The sequence below is a fragment of the Cervus elaphus genome, chromosome 33, assembly GCF_910594005.1.
Source record: "Cervus elaphus chromosome 33, mCerEla1.1, whole genome shotgun sequence".
Classification (NCBI taxonomy): Eukaryota; Metazoa; Chordata; class Mammalia; order Artiodactyla; family Cervidae; genus Cervus; species Cervus elaphus.
In genome coordinates, this window is record NC_057847.1 from 2942097 (window position 1) to 2961955 (window position 19859).

General features: G+C 45.0%; 1 protein-coding gene across 2 annotated transcripts in view; it reads right to left on the bottom strand.

The window, feature by feature from the left end:
• Positions 1 to 220: 220 nt before the first annotated feature.
• Positions 221 to 19859, bottom strand: part of CYFIP1 (cytoplasmic FMR1 interacting protein 1) — a 100040-nt gene continuing 80401 nt past the window's right edge. For both annotated transcript variants that reach the window (XM_043894426.1, XM_043894427.1), the window contains exons 23-31: positions 19161 to 19248; positions 13559 to 13702; positions 13211 to 13301; positions 10583 to 10713; positions 6878 to 6950; positions 6255 to 6349; positions 5299 to 5537; positions 4726 to 4873; positions 221 to 1030 (exon numbers count right to left, since the gene is read on the bottom strand). In XM_043894426.1, the coding sequence (XP_043750361.1) occupies positions 866 to 1030; positions 4726 to 4873; positions 5299 to 5537; positions 6255 to 6349; positions 6878 to 6950; positions 10583 to 10713; positions 13211 to 13301; positions 13559 to 13702; positions 19161 to 19248 (1174 nt within the window). In that variant the 3' untranslated portion in view covers positions 221 to 865. The remainder of the gene's footprint in view (positions 1031 to 4725; positions 4874 to 5298; positions 5538 to 6254; positions 6350 to 6877; positions 6951 to 10582; positions 10714 to 13210; positions 13302 to 13558; positions 13703 to 19160; positions 19249 to 19859) is intronic.

The window sequence follows — 19859 nt, forward strand, 5'->3', positions numbered from 1 at the left end:
AAGTAGTTGCGACTTTACTTTTGGTGCCATAGATAGTGCACCTGGACTTTGGTATTAATGTTTTTAAAACCATACAGAAGTAACCGCCATGATCGTGTCCATTCCTTCATGGCTGCAGGGGACCTGGACTCAGCCTGGTTGTGCAGGCGAGCAAGTAGGGGAAGCACCTTACCAGAGCCAGGGCAGGGCGCACGGGGCCACAGTAATGAACGTACGCAAACAGGTTCCATTAGTTTTATTTCTGCAACCTTTAAATCCTGTCACAAGCTAGATTTTGTTACAGCTGGATTTAGTAGGAACAGAAATCAAGTTCACTGTTTTCTGAAACACACAAAAAGGGAAAGGGGAATGACTTAGAAAAGGTTTTCATAAAAAAACCAGAAAAATCCCTCAACAAAAGCTAATCATTAAGTTTAATTCTAATTGGTAACGGGTTTTATTACAATTAGCTGGTATTAAGTTTCTTGCTTAAATTCACAAATCTTTCCTTAAATGTTACAGATCCTTTGTTACAGGACAAACGGATGAACTCAGCAGCACTTCATGACATAGTTAGCTGTTGGAACATTCCATAGAAAAATGGAAAATGATTCTGTAAAAACATGATGGCAACAATCTGCAGTCAACATTCTCAGATTTTCCAATTACCAAAAGTATATACAATTTTAGTGTAGAAAAATAAGTCAATTTTATAAAATCAAGCTTTTAGATTGAAAAGCACCCCCTTATTTTAACAGGCACAGAGATACTGAAAAATAGTTCCTAAAAATCCCACTAAGTAGTTTATGGAAAGAAAAACATGCCCTTCTAGATCTTAAATGCAGTCAGTACTGGAACTCTTCAAAAACAGGTGATACACACTCCCTCAGCTGCTGGCCAGGGACTGGTGGATAGGTGGTTGAAAGCAGCGGACGTGTTCCACAGGAGTGCTCTCTCCATCGCCTGACTTCAAGTACTTGTCCAAGATAGTGATTATCTCATCATTTAGAATCTGGAACTTGCGAATTCTTTCCACCATCTTCTTCAAAGGCTACAACAATTAAAATTAGGATAGCTGCCATTTATTCTTCATGCTTCAAAGTATGTCAGGATTTTCACATTAGAAAAAGTGCAGCCAACTATTGATACAGACCATCTCTCTAACTACTGGAATATATTTTGCAACATTTCTCTGTTGGTTTCATGCTACTATAGATTCATTTGTTTTTTAAAACTTACAGACCTATTTATTCAACAGACAGGTATTGAGAACCTATGGTGTCCTAAAAGCTAGAAATGTAAAGATGAAGACCAGTAAACTAATACAACACAAGTAATTTCCAGTTATTGTGGACATGATGCTTTGACAGACCCTTCTGCTATAATGGGCTTCCCTCATATCTCGGTTGGTAAAGAATCGGCCTGCAATGTGGGAGACCTAGGTTCAATCGCTGGGTTGGGAAGATCCCCTGGAGAAGGGAAAGGCTACCCACTCCAGTATTCTGGCCTGGACAATTCCATGGACTAGGGGTCACAAACAGTTGGACATGACTGGGCGACTTTCACTTCACTTCACTTCCTGCTATAATATAACTAGATTAGAAAAACCACACAAAAACGAAAGCAGAACAAACTTTAAAGTCTATTCCAGTTTAAAGCACGGCTGGTTTTGCCTATGCGAGAAGTGAGAGAGAAGCCAGGCTCCTCAGATACAAATGCTACCAGCAGGGGTGGGATGAAGAGAGAGCCTGGGCTTTGAGCAAGGTGGACTAGACTCCCAGGCTCTCCAGCAAGCCCAGACCTCTTATGAAGTTAAAAGTGGTTCTGAATTGGCAATAACTCTGGGAGATGAGCAGTAAATGGAAATCCTGGGAGAAAGGCATCCCAAATTAAATTCAACCAAACAAGAGCTGCCAAATAAAATCCAATAAACAATGAAACATTTCAGAGTTTCAGATACACCTTAAGGTCTTGGAACTGAAAAGTAAAGACTGATAGGATGACTTATTTCTTTATATATTTAGACTAGATGTATAAAGAAACAAAAACGGAAAAAAATTCTGTGAAGATAAAATTTCAATTACTACCAAGATTTGAAGAAGGAAATCAACATTTTAAATATAAACTAGTGACTTTCAAAAGTTAAAAACACAGCAGATCACACAGGTGAAGTCAGTTAAATCAAGTGAGTACCTGGGTACAGCCCAGAGAGCCGAGGAAATGGAGGTATGGGAGGTACAGTGGTCTCTCAAAGATGCTGCTGCTGCTGCTAAGTCACTTCAGTCGTGTCCGACTCTGTGTGATCCCATAGACAGCAGCCCACCAGGCTACCCCGTCCCTGGGATTCTCCAGGCAAGAACACTAGAGTGGATTGCCATTTCCTTCTCCAATGCGTGAAAGTGAAAAGTGAAAGTGAGGTCGCTCAGTCGTGTCTGACTCTTAGCGATTCCATGGACCGCAGCCTACCAGGCTCCTCCATCCATGGGATTTTCCAGGCAAGAGTACTGGAGTGGGGTGCCATTGCCTTCTCCGCCCTCAAAGATGTCCATGCTCAAATTCCTGGAACCTGTAAATGTATTACTTTCCAATAGCAAAGGGGACCTTGCAAATAAATATAGTCAGGTGGTTACAGACTTCAAAATAGGAAAACTAGGATGGATTACCCAGGTGGATCCAATCTAATTATACGAGCAGAGAACTTTCTCCCGCTGGAGACAGCAGAGATGTGGCACAAAATTAAATTAGAAGATTAGTAGTGTGAGAGGGACTTGATCATGTTGGCTGGAAGGGGTCACGTGGAAAGCATGAGAAGGGATGTGAGCTAAATAACCAGCAAGGAAATGGAGTACTTAGCTCTCCAATGGAAACGAGCTGAATGGAGCCAACCACCTGAATGAGTCTGGAAGTAGATCCATAACTAGAGGCTCCGGAACAGAACACAGCCCTATAGACACATTGATAGTGGCCTTGTGAAACTGTAAATGGAAGACCCAGCTGAGCCATGCTGTACCCAACCTCTGGTGTAGAAAACAGAGATGATAAGTCCCACACAACTGCACTCATCTCACAGGCTAGTAAAGTAATGCTGGAAATTCTCCAAGCCAGGCTTCAGCAATACGTGAACTGTGAACTACCAGATGTTCAAGCTGGTTTTAGAAAAGGTAGAGGAACCAGAGATCAAATTGCCAACATTTGCTGGATCATCAAAAAAGCAAGAGAGTTCCAGAAAAACATCTATTTCTGCTTTATTGTCTATGCCTAAGCCTTTGACTGTGTGAATCACAATAAACTGTGGAAAATTCTGAAAGAGATGGGAATACCAGACCACCTGACCCACCTCTTGAGAAACCTATATTCAGGTCAGGAAGCAGCAGTTAGAACTGGACATGGAACAACAGACTGGTTCCAAATAGGAAAAGGACTAAGTCAAGGCTGTATATTGTCAGCCTGCTTATTTAACTTATATGCAGAGTACATCATGAGAAACGCTGGGCTGAAGAAGCACAAGCTGGAATCAAGACTGCCGGGAGAAATATCAATAACCTCAGATATGCAGATGACACCACCCTTATGGCAGAAAGTGAAGAGGAACTAAAAAGCCTCTTGATGAAAGTGAAAGAGGAAAAAAAAAAAAAGAAAGTGAAAGAGGAGAGTGAAAAAGTTGACTTAAACCTCAACATTCAGAAAACTAAGATCATGGCATCCAGTCCCATCACTTCATGGCAAATAGATGGGGAAACAGTGGAAACAGTGGCTGCCTTTATTTTTTTGGGCTCCAAAATCACTGCAGATGGTGATTGCAGCCATGAAATTAAAAGACGCTTACTCCTTGGAAGGAAAGTTATGAACAACCTAGACAGCGTATTAAAAAGCAGAGACATTACTTTGTCAACAAAGGTCCGTCTAGTCAAGGCTATGGTTTTTCCAGTAGTCATGTATGGATGTGACAGTTGGACTATAAAGAAGGCTGAGTGCAGAAGAATTGATGCTTTTGAACTGTGGTGTTGGAGAAGACTCTTGAGAGTCCCTTGGACTGCAAGGAGATCCAACCAGTCCATCCTAAAGGAAATCAGTCCTTGGGTGTTCACTGGAAGGAGATGTTGAAGGTGAAACTCCAATATTTTGGCCACCTGATGCAAAAAGCTGACACATTTGAAAAATCCCTGATGTTTGGAAAGATTGAAGGCAGGAAGAGAAGGGGATGACAGAGGATGAGATGGCTGGATGGCATCACCGACTCGATGGGCATGAGTTTGGGTAAACTCTAGGAGTTGGTGATGGACAGGGAGGCCTGGAGTGCTGCAGTTCATGGGGTCGCAAAGAGTCAGACATGACTAAGCGACTGAACTGAAGTATAGACATGTCTAATGAAGTCCCCAAATGGAAGAAAAACTAAAATATTTGAAAAGATAATAAGTATTTTCTGGAATTCAATTACAAAGAATCCATAAAATGACAAACCTAAAAAGATCTTTAATGAAGGAAGCCAGAAGACTTGAAGAGTATGCCAATATACTGAAAACGCAGATCTTACAGGCTCTATAACATGAAGTAGATCTAGATACCTTGAAAATAGAAGGAAAACAGAACCAGACTCCTTTGCTTACTAATTCTATTTAGATTCATTTGGGGAGTAAGAAGAAAGTTTCATTTGGGGGCACCTTTTGTCCTCAGATGAGAAACATTCCCAGAAGAAAAAAAAAACTTTTAATAGGAAGTGTCTATCTTGGTGAAGCTTCCACATACCACGTTTTTGATAATCTCATCTTTGCCATCATGTTTCTGGACTTTGAGCAGATGGTAGCAGAAATCCAGCACAGCAAAGCGCCGCTGCTGCCCAAGGAGCACGATGATCATACAGCCAGCCCAGTGGAGCCCGTCGCCAAAGCACTGCCTGGGGACAAGAAGCAGGAGGTAGAACGGGTGATCAGATGCCAGTGGCCAGACCACCTGTGTGTCCTGCAGGGAGTGATGAGCAGAGGTGTGTCCCTGCTTTGGTAAACACCTCTTCGGGGTTCCTCTGGCAAACTCTTTCTGAACCTCTTTTTAGATCAAGGCCCCACCATGAAGAACGAGTTCATGAAGTGTTGGTCCTCCTGTCTAGCAAAATACACACCTGACTTGCTTAAGTTTCCATGAGTTCAGAAAACTCCAGAAGCCCAGCCCTGAGGCATTTCCTAGGCATCAGCTAACAGCCCGTACTTAAGCCGCTTTATTGCAGCTCAGCAACATGGGGATCCATTTCCAGAGGAAAGTGGTCCTCTGCGTGAGCCTAACGCCAGCTTCCCTCCCATCTCCCCTCCCTGAGCACTCACTTACTCGACTGTAAACTCGTGTGTTCCCACAGGAATGCAGTAGACAAACTGCATGGCACTCCACAGTCTGTGAAACTCAACACAGTCATCCACGTGCATGACCCCATTGCTGGGCAGAGGCCCGCGCCAGATGGAGTCGTCCAGAAAGGTCCGGATCCGAGTCAGGATGACTTCAAACATGGACAGGCCACAGCAGAGACGCTCCTTTGTCAGCAGGTCCCCCTCTCTTGCTATCGCAATTTGCTGCAGAAAGGACAAAACGTCACAGGCATGGCAGGCAGCCAGAATGCTGAAGCTGAAGCACTCCAGTATTGTTTTCGACTCACTGGAAACTATCACAGCTTGCAGAAGAAGGTTTTTAAAAATAAACATCAACAAAATATGTCAGCTATTACTTATATGTCTTATCAGACTAAATAGAACTGTCAAGCACAGTTATTCTTAAGGGAGAGATTTATCTCCTGAGGACATATGGCATCGTGTAGAGATACTTCTGGTTATCACAGCTTGTGGGTCTAGCGGCATCTAGTGGGTAGAGGCCAGGGATGCTGCTAAATGTCCTACAATTCATAGGACAGTCCCCCCGAAACAAAGAATTATCTCATCCAAAATGGCAACAGGTTGAGACTGTGATGTAGCTAGCTTAAGTTCCTCCCTGCCTTCTGTTCTTAGAAAGCTTTCTTCATGAAGGGACAGACAACAAAAACAGCAGTGTGTACTGTGAACGTCTCACCTGCCAGGTGATGTTCTGCATCCTTTCACGTGTTAGCTCATTCAAACTTCCCCGCCACCCTGTGACAAGGTCCTATTATAAAACTCACTCGGAAACTCAGGCCTGAGTGGCTGAGCAGGCCCATGCAATCTCTTGATGCCTTAGGACTAGGTCTCACCCACAGTCCATCAACCCTGCCAATGACTGACCCAACTGGGAGCCCAGCTCACAGCAGCATGTTGCATTACCTGTGGAGTTCCGAGTCTTTCAATCAGAGGGACAAGGTGCAATGGAGCGTACTTTGATTCTAGTCTTTTCATTTTCGCATCAAGTCTCTCTCCCTCTACGGTGGAAAAAAATATTTTATAGCCTATTCCTTTGTATGAATAACAATTGCACAAGTTTAATTTTGTCAAAAAAAAGAAAAAAAAACAAATGAAAAATGTTTAACATTATGCATAGAGGTTCTCTTTGAAAATTCTTTTATGGAACTGGCTCATCTGCTATTTTAACTCAAATAGAGAACTGAGTCTTTGCTCAATATTCAAACTTTTTAAAACTTACTGAAAAATCCAAATGTAGTCAAAAATAGCATGGTACAATGAAGCCTCTGTGACTATCTGTTGCTACAATCATGAGCTCATGGCATTCTTCTTTCATATATACCCAATACCCCTGCTCCCATGCTATTCTGAAACACAATCAAGATACAACACTTCCATCCTAAATACTTCCATTATTCAGTATTCATTCAACTTTACTTCCAGGATGTGACTGAACAGGAAGCAAACTCAAAGCTGGCTCTTTAACTAAAGAGAACTCTCTGGCAACACAGACATGCGTCCCTACCCCGGTCAGAGGACTGGCTCACCTTTCACATGGACCCTTGGCAAGATATTCTGGAAAGGGGCTGCGTGCAGCAGGTCACATACTTCTTCTAGAGACTAGAACCATGAAAAAGAAGGCTGCATGAAGAAGCTTATCTCACAGTACAGATGGACAAAGAAATCAGATGCTGAAAACAAGGCCCATCTTTGTCATTTTGTGTAAAATAAACACTGCAAGCAGCACTGCCCAACTGGAGTGTCTGCGCTGGTGGAAATGTCCCTTGCTGTTCTGTCCAGGTAGCTACCAGCAACATGTGGTGATTAAATACTTGGAATGTGGCTAAGGAGCTGAATTTTCATTTTTACTTACTCAATTTTCATTTTGATTAAACACAGACCAGAGATCAAATTGCCAATATCTGTTGGATCACAGAAAAAGCAAGAAAATGCCAGAGAAACAACTACTTCTGCTTCATCGACTATGCCAAAAGCCTTTGAGTGTGTGGATCACAAGAAACTGTGGAAAATTCTTAAAGAGAGGGGAATACTATACGATCTTAACTGCCTCCTGAGAAATCTGTATGCAGATCAAGAAGCAACAGTTAGAACTGGACATGGAACAATGGACTGGTTCAAAATTGGGAAAGGAGTATGCCAAGGCTGAATATTGTCACCCTGCTTATTTAACTTATATGCAGAGTACAACACGCAAAAGGCCGGGCTGGATGAAGCACAAGCTAGAATCGAGATTGCCTGGAGAAATATCAATAACCTCAGATATGCAGATGACACCACCCTTACGGAAAAAAGCAAAATATCAAAGGGGTTGCAGAACATCTAAAACTCTACCATGAACCCAAAGATGGTCAAGAAGGGTGCCCTTCCCTAGTTAGAGGGCCCATAAACAAGGGAAACTCCTTAAGACAGAGATGTGCTCAGCACAGGACAAAAAGACAGGAAATGAGTGGGCTCTCCTGCCTCCTACTCTACACCCATCCTGAAATCCTGATAAACAAACTGCTAAACAAAGAAATGGTCATCAGAGAATCGAAACAGACTAACTGATAAAGAGTTTCCCTTCTGAGGATCTCCACAAAGATGACAGCAAAACTAAGACCAAGAGGAGGAAGAGAAGGCTTTCTGTACCCATCATGTAAAGGTCCTGTCGTCACCTAACATAAGCTTGGAAGAGCAGTCAGCCAGCCAGCCCTGCTCCTCCAGAACCTTCCAAAAGGATGCTGACCACCGCCCCCCCCACCACCTCCTATGCCCAAGTCCAGAAAGAACACAAGTTCTCCACACAGAAGGAAGGCATCAGACGATGAAGGCATACCACGCAAACACAGATTAGAGCGTAATGTCTGTGGAGTATCACGCAGCTGAAAAAGGCTGATGACTGTCACCACTTACTAATGTGGAATGATCTCCAGATTTACTGTCAAATGAAAAAGGGAACGCGGAGATGGGTGTGGATACACACAGATGAGATACTGCATTTTATGTATGTGTTCAGGAAAAGTTACACATGAAGGGACTCTTCCTGTATTAAATATTTAAAATTCATGGTGAGTGATTACTATTTAAAAGAATTTCCCCTAACTTATCTTGCTGCTAAAAATTCACGTGTATTTAGGTGAAAGATTCAGTTCTCCCTCAGCTGTTCCTGGAGCACGGCTGCCCTGGACACTGCTCCTTGGGGAGGGGCCTGTTGGCCCAGCACCACCAGTCCGGCTGCAGGCAGCAGCTGGGCTGAGTCGCAGGCAGTGGGACAGCAAGGGCCTGGGAGCTGCCCGCCTCTGGCACCACATGGAAAAGGTCTTCTGTGAGCTGAGTGGCAGAGTCGAGTCTGAGAGATGCAGGTCCTGACCGGAGACTGCACCCTGCACCTGAACTTGGGCTCCTTGACAGGACAGCCAACATATCTTTTTTGAGTAACCAGGTGTAAGGTGCCTGGTCCAGGCCTGCAGTCTGACTGCCACACCCTGCACAGTATATGGAACACCCTGGCCCAGGTCATTGTAAAACACACCTTGCCTCCTCTGCCAAGGTGCCAAGGCTCCAGAGAGAGAAGAGACTGCTTTAAGAAGTACCAGAGCAAAGATCTCCCCAGATAGAGCTAGAAATGTAACAAAATTCCCACTGAAATGTCAGTGTGCTTTTTCAGGGTATTTGGTCCAAGCTAATTCCCATACTTTCAGAGCAGAGCAAAGATCCACAAAGAGGGAGCATGTGCTTGAAGAAGAATAAGGTAAGGGGCATGTCCCACCAGGGGTTAACACTTTAGTTAGAGCTACCACGAGTGACACAGCACGTTAGAAGCCATGGACAGAAACAGACTCGTAGGAGGAGGAAGAAAACCAAGAGACAGACTGGCACAGCCACAGAAAGCTGAAGGATGACGGAGGGTCACTGCTGACCGACAAGGAAAGGAGTCTTCCTTCAGTCGCTGGAGAAGCGACAACTGGTGGCCCCACGAGGAAAAAAGAATCTTCACCCACATCTCACATTACACACGAAAACCAACTCCAGAAGGGTTATAAACTTAAATGTAGAAACAAAACCTGAAATCTTTAGAAGAAAATATGAAAGAACGTCTTTATGATTCCTAGAGAGGAAAGGACTTCTTTGAAGAGATAAAAGAAGTGCTTGTATACAAGAACCACAGAAAAGAGACTGTAGTCAAATCAGGAGTTTCAGTTTCTCAAACATCGCCACTATTAGAGTGAAAAGACAAGCTAAAATCAGGGAGCGGTACTGGGCTTCCTTGGTGGCTCAGTGGTAAAGAATCTGCCTGCCGATGCAGGAGACACAAGTTTGATACCTGGGTCGAAAAGATCCCCTGGAGAAGGAAATGGCAACCCACTCTAGCATTCTTGCCTGGAAAATCTCATGGACAGAGGAGCCTGGTGGGATATAGTCCATGGGGTCACAAAAAAAGATTGGACATGACTGAGCAATACACAACGATATTAGCATTTGCATGAAACGCACAGAAGATACACAAGTTGTAGTAGAGTGGACAAAGGATACAAATGGAACATTTAACAGAAGGAGAAGAGCCCAGCAGCAGGGAAGACGCCCCGCTCCCCAGGGCCAACTGAAAGAAGAGTGAGGCCACCTCCAGAGGGCTCTAGTGCAGAGCAGGCAGCTGACGTGACCACAGGGACAGAGGGAGAGGCTGAAGGACGCCCCCGCAGGCAGGCAGTGGGACTGCGGGTGCCCCACGCGTGATTTCCTGGTGTTGCTGGGCTCCAGTGTTTGCTTTATTATGCTGTCCACCTCAGCAGGCATGGGCCATGTGTACCTATTTCGATGTAAAAAATTAAAATTCAATGAAATTTAAAACTCAGTTCTTCAGTCACATGGAGCCCCACTCTGAGGTCTCAACAGCCTCAGCTATGGAATTTTCCATCACAGACAGTTCTCCCGGGCAGCAGCTTTATATATTATGTGTATGTCGTATATGTTAATTTAGATGTGGTAAATACTATATAAAACATTCTTACAATGTTCACACAGTAAAACATTCTTAAATGAACTATTGCATTTCTGTTTTTCAATTGTAGGGAACAAATTCAAATTAAAGTCTAAATAACCATGGAAAAAAAGATAAGTGCTTTACAACACTTGTTCTCCTTCCCCCATTAAATAACGCCACTAAGTGCAGCATCTAAAGAATGGCCTCTTCTGTCGTCCGCGAGGAGGAAGGGGCGTGGTGGGACGCGGGCCCGGCGGCGCTCAGCACTCACCAGGCTCTGCTCTATGAGCAGGCAGAAGAGCACAGCGTTGCCCACCTCCCGCAGGTTCTGGAAGCACACCGTCTTCAGCTCTGCATACTCAACTATGTCCTTCAGCTGGTGGTGGAAGAACTCCAGGATGCCTGCAGTGGGGGAGAACGAATGTGGGGCTGGGAGAGGCTGGACGGGCGGAGCGTGACAGTGCGCGGCCGGAAGCGCCCGTGCCGACAGCAGACTCTGACACTGCCATCCTGTCCACCAAGCAGGTGGCCCTGTCTCCTGTTCCACCGCCTGGATCCTGTCCTCAGTTCCAAAGCCTGTCAACCCAATCCAGGCACGGCTTGTTCTTCTGTGCTTTGCAGATATTATTTTTACAAATTGAAAGTCTCTGGCACTCCTGTGTCAAGCAAATCTATAGGTGCCATTTTCCCCATAGCATCTGTTCACTTCATGTCTCTATCAGATTTTGATAATTCCTACAATATTTTAAAGTTTTTCATTATTATTATACTTGTCATGGTGATCTGGGATCTTTGATATTATTGCAAAAAGATCACAACTTGCTAAAGGTTCAGATGATGGTTAGCATTCTTTAGCAATGACCTGTTTTAAGGTCCTTAGTTTATTTATTTACAGCTGTGCTGGGTCTTCATTGCTACATGCAGGCTTTCTCTAGTCGTGGCAAGCAGGGAGTACTCTTCATTGCAGCGCGCAGGCTTCTCCTTCGGGTGGCCTTTCTTCTTCTGGAGCACAGGCCCCGGGGGGAGGGCTCAGCACTTGTGGCACACTGTCTTAGTTGTTTCAGGGCATCTGGGATCTTCCTGGACCAGGGATCAAATCCGTGTCCCCTGCATCGGCAGGTGGATTCTTTACCACTGGGCCACCAGGGAAGTCCAAGATGTGTATGTTTTAAAAGGCGTATCTTGTGTTTCTGCACACTTAACAGACCACAGCATAGTACAAACATAACTTTATATGCATCAGGAAATAAAATTCATATGGCTTGCTTTATTGTGGTAATTTGCAGCTGGCTGGAACCAGATCTGCAACATCTCTGAGGTCTGTGTATACCTTCAGAGGAGGCATCATGTTGCAATAAAGGAGTAAGACCACACTCATCTCCAGCAGAGGTAGAAAAGGTACTTGATAAAATTAAAAATTCCTTCGCAGGCATAGAAGGGAATGTATTTAATCTGATAAAGGACATCTACAAAAACCCTGTAGCTAACATCATACTCAGTGGTGAATCCGCATGCCTTCTCTCAGAGCTCCAGAGAAAGACAGCACATCTTCCCCACTCTCCTGGAGGTTCTGGATGTTGTCATAAGGTTGCAAAAAATGCGAAGCATAAAGTCTAGGAAGCACTCTGTGCATTCACTGCTGACACAGTCAAAATCCCCAAGGTGACTCCAGAATTTATAGTCATACAGAAGACCCAGAACAGGCAAAACAACACTGAGAAAAATGCTGGATACTTAAGAAATTTCAAACCTCTCATCCCATCAGGTCAGGCCCTGAGTGCACTCCACAATGGCCCCACAGCCGTGCCTGCCTGAGGGACCATCCTTTCCTCTTGGTGGTCCACCCCAAGTGAGCCTGAGAGCGGGGGTCCTTTCAGCAATACGGCACCACCTCCACAGTGACGCCACGCCTGCTGGGTGAGGACGCGTGGAACCAGCCTGGAAGTCCGCAGCTCTCCCCCAGGCCAGCTCTGGATTTGGCCTAAATGGCTTTGTCTTTGACATTTACAATATCCACCTCTAATAAGGATCTGAGCACTAGTTTTATTATCCCAACATTACTCGTCTGCTTTCTGAGATTTCCCTAAGCCAGGACATACCAATGGTTATTCCCTTCCCAGTGGCCAAATGGGTCACCTCCTCAAACACCACCAGCAGCCCTGGGTGGTGCCAGGAACACCCAGGGGCTCATCCACACCAGTCAGCTGCCTATCAGGACAGTGTCTCCTTGGTGACCAACAAGATAGTTTTCCAGCTTTCAATAAAGTATTAACAGATATGAGATAAAAGGCAGCTTTGTTAAGAGACAAGGGTTCTTGTAGTTCAATTTTATCACAAACAAAGCTCTCTGAGGTCATGAAGTTTATCCATGTAGAAAGCCCCAAATCCACTCTGGTCAGGCCACATAGGTTCTTCTGGCACCCCAAAGACCACAGCTGCCTGAGGGCCCTGCAGCTGGCCAGTCAGGGAGACAGGCCCTCAGTAGAGGCAGGCTGCCGGACCGAGACGGACAAGGGGCATGGTAGGGGAAGCGGCCCCCTGCACGGGGCCCCCGAGGCCGGGCCGCTGAAGACGGGCAGGCAGTTGGACCAGGCAGTGGGGCTCCCTGCCCCTCCCTCATCGGTGATTTGCAAGATCCCGACTGTAGGAGAGCCAAGGGGCACAGGGCTCACAGCACTGTCACCCCCCACCCAGCTCTCCCACCCCCGCACACCTGCTCCTGGTTGAAAGGCTGGTTTGTTCTGTTGGAAACAATCAGCTTCTGGTTGGGCTTCCCACCTTCTCCCACTTGGGGAAGGCAGATCTGATCCTTACCAGTAATTTCCAACTTGATTTCCCTTAAGTGGCCTGGGGCTGACACTGCCCACCCCCGTGCGCCCCAGAGCGACGCTGTGCTCACCAGGGGAGCCGTACTCATGTCGCGGCAGCCGGCAGACCTTGGGCATCACCTCCATCAGCGTCTTCACATACTGTAGGATTGTGCCTTGTAGCTGCGAGAGATGGTCTGTGTCAACCACCAGCCACATTACCCTGCAGGCTGTCGGTGCGATGGGGACTTTTGAAAACAAATTTGTTAGTAAAATGCATGGTAATGACCCAGGACTGAGAATCACTTTGGCTGGAAAGGAAATCTCACACACAGAAGAAAAGCAACCTTGATGGGGTGGGCAGCCCCTCGCCACACAGGAACTGGGTACAGAATCCTTCCCCCAACCCTGGGAAGGAAACCCACCAGAGGGAAACATACCAGGCTCTTGACCACCTTCAGCAGCTCTTCCATGACCACTGCAATGCCCTGGTAGCCAAGCAGCCGGCAAATGACCTGGAAGTGTGGGGGCCCCACAAAGTTCCGGTAGCTGCCGTAGATGCTCGAATAGGCCAGGTTTAAAGCCTGGGGGCAGAGAACATTAGTGCTTGATGAAGCTGCCAGGTCTTCAGTCTAGCCCCATGCACACATGAAAATGAAGAATCCACATCTACATGCATTAGCACACAGTGCCCTCGGGTGCAGGGATCCAGAGAACCTGTTAGACTGCCCTTCATTGGTATCTATGTTTTCAACCTGAAGACATGAAAACAAGCTCGCTAAAACAGAAGGAAGAAAACAAAACCATTTGGTCTTCCAACATTTATTAAACTACAGAAAATATTTTGAGGTCTTGGAATGAGAAATGAATATATCTTAGAACCTCACTGCTGCCCCCATATTACTGCTCTCCGTCTCCTAAGGGAGACGCCCAACAATAGGTTCTGATGGGACAGTGGGTACCAGGGAGCTGGAGACAGCAGCCCCCGCATGGCGGGCAGGCAAGAAAGGTAGGCAGGGTAGTTTCTGGTAAGATAAGGCCTCCAAGTTTGTCTAAGGACGCAGGTGCACACCCGTCAGCGAAACTCCTAATGTTAAGCATTTAGTGCTATGTATTTCATGCTCAGCACTTCTTCAGCTGCACTCTGCAAATTCTGATTTACTTCCCTTGAGACTTCCTCTTGCCCTAAGGATCATTTAGAAATATATTAATTTCAGTGTCTGGAGATCTTCTTGTCATCTCTGTTACTGATTTCAAGTTTGAGTTCACTGTAGTCAGATAACACTCTGTAATACTTCAATACTTTGAATTCTGTTGAGGGTGTTTTAATGCCCAGGACATGGTCTATTTTGAGAATGCTCCATGGGTACTTGAAAAGAACGTGTGTTCTGATGTTGTTGGCTGAAATGTTCTACACATGTCCGTGAGATCCTGCTGGTTGGTGGTGCTCGTTCTTCTTTGCTGCTGATTTTCTGAACACTTACTCTTTCGATTACTAAGTGAGAGGAAAGTTGACTTCCCCAACTACAACAATGGAGTTGTTCATTTCTCCTTTCACTTAGTCAGTTTTTGCTTCAAGTATTTTGAAACTGTTGTTTGGGGCAAAAACATTACGGATTGCTATATCTTCTTGGTGACTTCACCTTATCATTATGTTATGTCCCTCCCTCTTTGCCCCTGATGCGTGATTTACTTATATCATTGACTTGAAGTGAGTTTCTTATGCAGTCATACTTTTTAATCCACAGTCAATCTCTGCCTTTGAACTATCTTTAGACTACTTATATATAATACATTCACAAATAATGCAATTACTGATTTTTAAGTAGGCTTTTTCTTCTTGTCTTCCTATGGGTCACGTAAGACATTTTCTGAACTCGGTTGTGACGTAACGGTGGTATTTTTGAGAGCATCTCTGCACGGTCTCTCAGTGACGCTCCAAGTGTCACGTTATATGTCATGTGAGTTAACCTATGAGCTTCCCTGGTGGTCCAGATAGTAAAGAATCTGCCTGCGATGCAGGAGAGCCAGGTTCCATCCCTGGCTCGGGAAATCCTCTGGAGAAGGGAATGGCTACCTGATCCAGTATTCCTGCTTGAAGAATTCCACGGACAGAGGATGTAATGTATGTGTTGTATTATACATTATGTAAGTTATAGGTTATATAAGTTACCACTTTTGAATGAAGGGTTTTAGGATTCCTCCTTTTACATCTCTGTATTCTTTCCCCTTCCCCTCTTATAACTGTCTTAAATATTTCCTCTACAAACACAGAGAACTACATCAGGACAAGAAGATTCTGAAGACCTGGACTAGCAAGGCTGGTTGTTCAGCTCTGAATGAATATCCTCAGGAGCTGTTGTTGTTCAGTTGCTAAATAGTGTCCAAGTCTTTGTGACCCCATCGACAGCACGCCAGGCTTCCCTGCCCTTCACTATCTCCGAGAGTTTGCTCAAATTCATGTCTACTGGTGCTATCTAACTGTCTCATCCTCTGCCTCTGTCTCATCCTCTCCTTTTTCCTTCAACCTTTCCAAGCATCAAGGTCTTTTCCAATGAGTCAGCCTCTTCACATCAGGTGGCCAAATTATTGGACCTTCATCGTCAGCATTAGTCCTTCCAATGAATATTCAGGGTTGATTTCCTTTAGGATCTCTTTGCGGTCCAAGGGAATCTCAAGAGTCTTCTCCAACACCACAGTTCAAAAGAATCAATACTTCAGCACTCAGCCTTCTTTATGGTCCAACTCACATTTGTACGTAGCTACTGGAAAAACCATAGCTTTAACTATATGGGCCTTTTTCGGCAAAGTGATGTCTCTGCTTTTTAATAGATTTGTCATAGCCTTCTTTCCAAGGAGGAAGTATGAAACCTCTCATCAGTCGTCAACTCCCGGGGGATCATTCCATCCTCAAGGCTTATGGAGGCTATTCTAGGTGTTTCCCTTTTCTCCTGAGCAATAACTCTGCATTGTGAGCCAAGAACATCTAGAATCTCACTGCCTCTCAAAAGAACCTATTCTAGAGTGACTACATCTGAACAAAAAGGGAAACTGGGATATCACACCTTGTTTCTTATATGAGTAGAAAGCTGGAAACCCATGGACATGTACAATCAGGCCTTTCCTGGCTCCGTTCCTGGAGCGCCAGAGATTGGTGGCACAACCTTCATTTTTCTTTTCTTTCTTGGCTGCAACACCTGGCATGTAGGACCTTCGTTCCCTGATCAGGGACTGAACCAGTGCTCTCTGCAGCGGAAGCGCAGTCTTAACCAGTGGGCCACCAGGGAAGTCTCAGAACTTTCCCTCTGCTCTGTTCCGATGTGGATTCCAGAAGCAGTCATCCTCACGGAGTAAATGACAATAATAAATATCCCATCAAAAAAAACAAGGGTTTTGTGACAATGACATGCATTCTATCTGCTTTGCATCACATAGAATGTGTTTCTGATAGCTGTGCACTGTCCCAGAAGAGGGATACTCAAATACTTTCTGGCTACAGTAAAAGCAAATTAAAAAATAAATACATTCCCTATTCTTCACAATCTTTAAAGTAAAAGCCCTGTTAATTTTACCAGTGATGATGTACAGTAAACTTACTCTCCTGAAGTTTTGTTTTCATTATACTAGCAAGTGGAAAATTATAGTTAGGAAGTTGTGTTCTACTTGAAATGTATGAGACAGCTGCCAAACTAATTTCTGTGTGTTACTTCTTAATATTATGGTGCAGGTCTGTTTTTTTTCTCATCCTGCACATTGCATATTCTCCCCACCCCATCTCCTTCACTATACCCAAACTGTACAGTTAGTGTTTATGTACAGGGAACACTCCTTGGGAGGTAAGTGTTAAAGATGACAGAGGACCAATTTGGCAAAGAAGCTGGATCTGTCACTCGCCACTTTGAAAAAAATCTACTCAAGCAAGAACACCTTTGTGATTCCTCTTCTAGGAAGCCTGATTCTTGTCTTCTGCTCACCATTGTTGTTGTTCTTCAGTCATGAAATCACGTCTGACTCTCCGCAACCCCATGGACTGACTGTAGCCCACCAGCCCTCTAGTATCTCCTGAAATTTGCACAAATTCATGTCCATTAAATCGGTGATGCTAGAATTCTGTCAGAATCACATTGTTGTTGCTATGCTGCATCCAACTCTTTGCGACCTCATGGACTGCAGCACACCAGGCTCCTCTGTCCTCCACTATCTCCTGGAGTTTGCTCAAATTTATACCCATTGAGTTGGTGATGCTCTCTAACCGTCTCATCCTCTGTTGCCCTCTTCTCCCCCTGCCTACAATCTTTCCTAGCATCAGGGGCTTTTCCAATGAGTTGGCTCTTCACATCAGGTGGCCAAAGTACTGGAGCTTCAGCTTCAGCATCAGTCCTTCCAGTGAACACTAAGGGCTGACTTCCTTTCGGACTGACTGGTCTGATGTCCTGCAGTCCCGGGGACTCACACGGAGAGCACGTGAAAGTCTGAGAGCACCAGTGCAGAGCTGTCTCACACAGATATTCTAGTTTCTTCTTCATCCTGAGCTGGTCCCAAACAAAGCAAGGCGGTGTCACTTCATTACCCAAGGACGATGACACCATCCTGAATCTATTTGAAACGTGTGAGTTCAGCTCGCTGGCACTAAAGATAATCAAGCTGTTGTTCCTGATTCCATTTCTGGCAGCTAAATACACTCTCGTCAGCAAGGGCTGGCCGTGGACTGGTTTCCAAGCTTGGGAGGGAGTGCAAACACGAGCATGGTTTTGTTGTTTAGTCACTAAGTCGTGTCTGACTCTTTGGTGACCGCCATGGACTATAGCCCACCAGGTTCCTCTGTCCGTGGGATTTCTCAGGCAAGAATACTGGAATGGGCTGCCACTTCCTTCTCCAGAAATTTCTGTCTTAATCACCAAAGTTTCTAGTTCTGTCTTCTAAAATTACATAAAACTTCTTTTAGTTCCAAGGGGGTTAAACGCTGTATTTTAATTCCAAAAGGAGGTGCATTAGAGCACTTATTCTAGTCCTTTTAAAGTTATCCACTTCATGCCCTTACCAAGCGGTAGAGGAGGAAGGCTGAACCCACTTATGAGCCCAAACTGTATTATCTACCCATTTCCAAGGTGCAAACACCGCTGCACATCTGAATTCCAGCTACATCTGCAGTGAGAGGGCGGAAATGAAAGGCTCACATTCTAAGGAGGCTCCCAACCGATATCCCGGCCTCTGCAGACCAAATCTAAAGGGTGGGCTGGGCACCCAGCGTCACCGCACGGGCAGCTCGGACACCATGACAACACGTTCCTGTGTGGTCCCAGAGCGTGGGTGCCACCTGGGTGTGGGGAAGGGCCAGTCTTGGGCCTCATGCTCCACCCCACCCGTCACCTGTCCCACCTGCCCAGCTGCTCAGCAGCAGTACTGAGCAGGGGCTTTCGTCTCTAACCCCCAGCCCCGAACCGGTGAGGCAGGTGGTGTGGTCAGTTAATCTGCGGCCATGCTTTTTGTGACGGTGATGCATTACTGGCCCTGTAACACACTTCACTTTGTACTTGTCTGACTTATTTCCTTAGGAGTCTGACTTCCTACAAGTGAGAACATTTAAATGCTGGTGAATACAGATGGCCCCCTAGGATTCTGTGTACTCCTCCAGCCACACATAAGGCAGCACTACATTACAATTTAGACAGGTGCTAACAGGAGGACACAAGCACGTTTCGTACGTGGCATGATGTGTGTGTGTACTTAGTCACTCAGTCATGTCTTTGCTACCCTATGGACTGTAGCCTGCCAGGCTTCTCTGTCCATGGGATTCTCCACGTGAGAATACTGGAGTGGGTTGCCATTTTTTCCTCCAGAGGATCTCCCCAACCAAGAGATCGAACCCGAATCTCCTGCATTGGCAGGTGGATGGATTCTTTACCACTGAGCCACCTGGAAAGCCCTATGTGGCATGATACATTTGAATTATTGCAATTAAACTGATTCAAACTAAACTTCAAAATACACTTCACTGTGAACTTAAAAATCATAATATAATATAAACACGAAAGAACTTACCTTTGATCCATGCAAATACTGAGGTTGCGCATTTGGCTGTTTATCTCTCTGAAATTCTTGAGAAAATGGTAATACTGTACGAACAAATCTAAACAAGATTTAAAAAAAATAAATCAAAAATTGAATGGTACTTCTTTAAAATTGAGAACTTTTCTATTACTCACCAATTAAATCTTCCTCCCAATTAATCACTGCATAGGAAATCAAAACCCATATTAGGAATGAGCTATAAATACTCTGAAGTTCTTCTAGAACATAAAGAGAGCCTCCAGAGTTGGCACCAGAACCATTTCAAGCCTAATGCAGTCTTCTGAAAAGGGGCCTGTGGACACAGCAATGATGCCAGGCACAGGAGTAGGAAGGCAGATGTGGGTAGTGAGGTGGTCACTTAGGTCACTAATACAAACTGACAGAAGATAAGTCCAAAAACACACTTGCAGAGCCAGGAGACTGTGGCTTCATAATGGATTAGGAGCCACTGAAAATGAAACAGTTGGATCTTAAAGCAGAAATATAAAAATTGACTAAGTTTCATCAGAAGGGTTCATTTAAACATACTAAACTCTCACAAAGACGCATGATAAAAAACAAGTCATAGACACTAAAAAACTATAGTCATCAAGACAGTATGGTACTGGCACAAACACAGAAATATAGACCAATGGAACAAGATGGAAAGCCCAGAAATAAACCCATGCA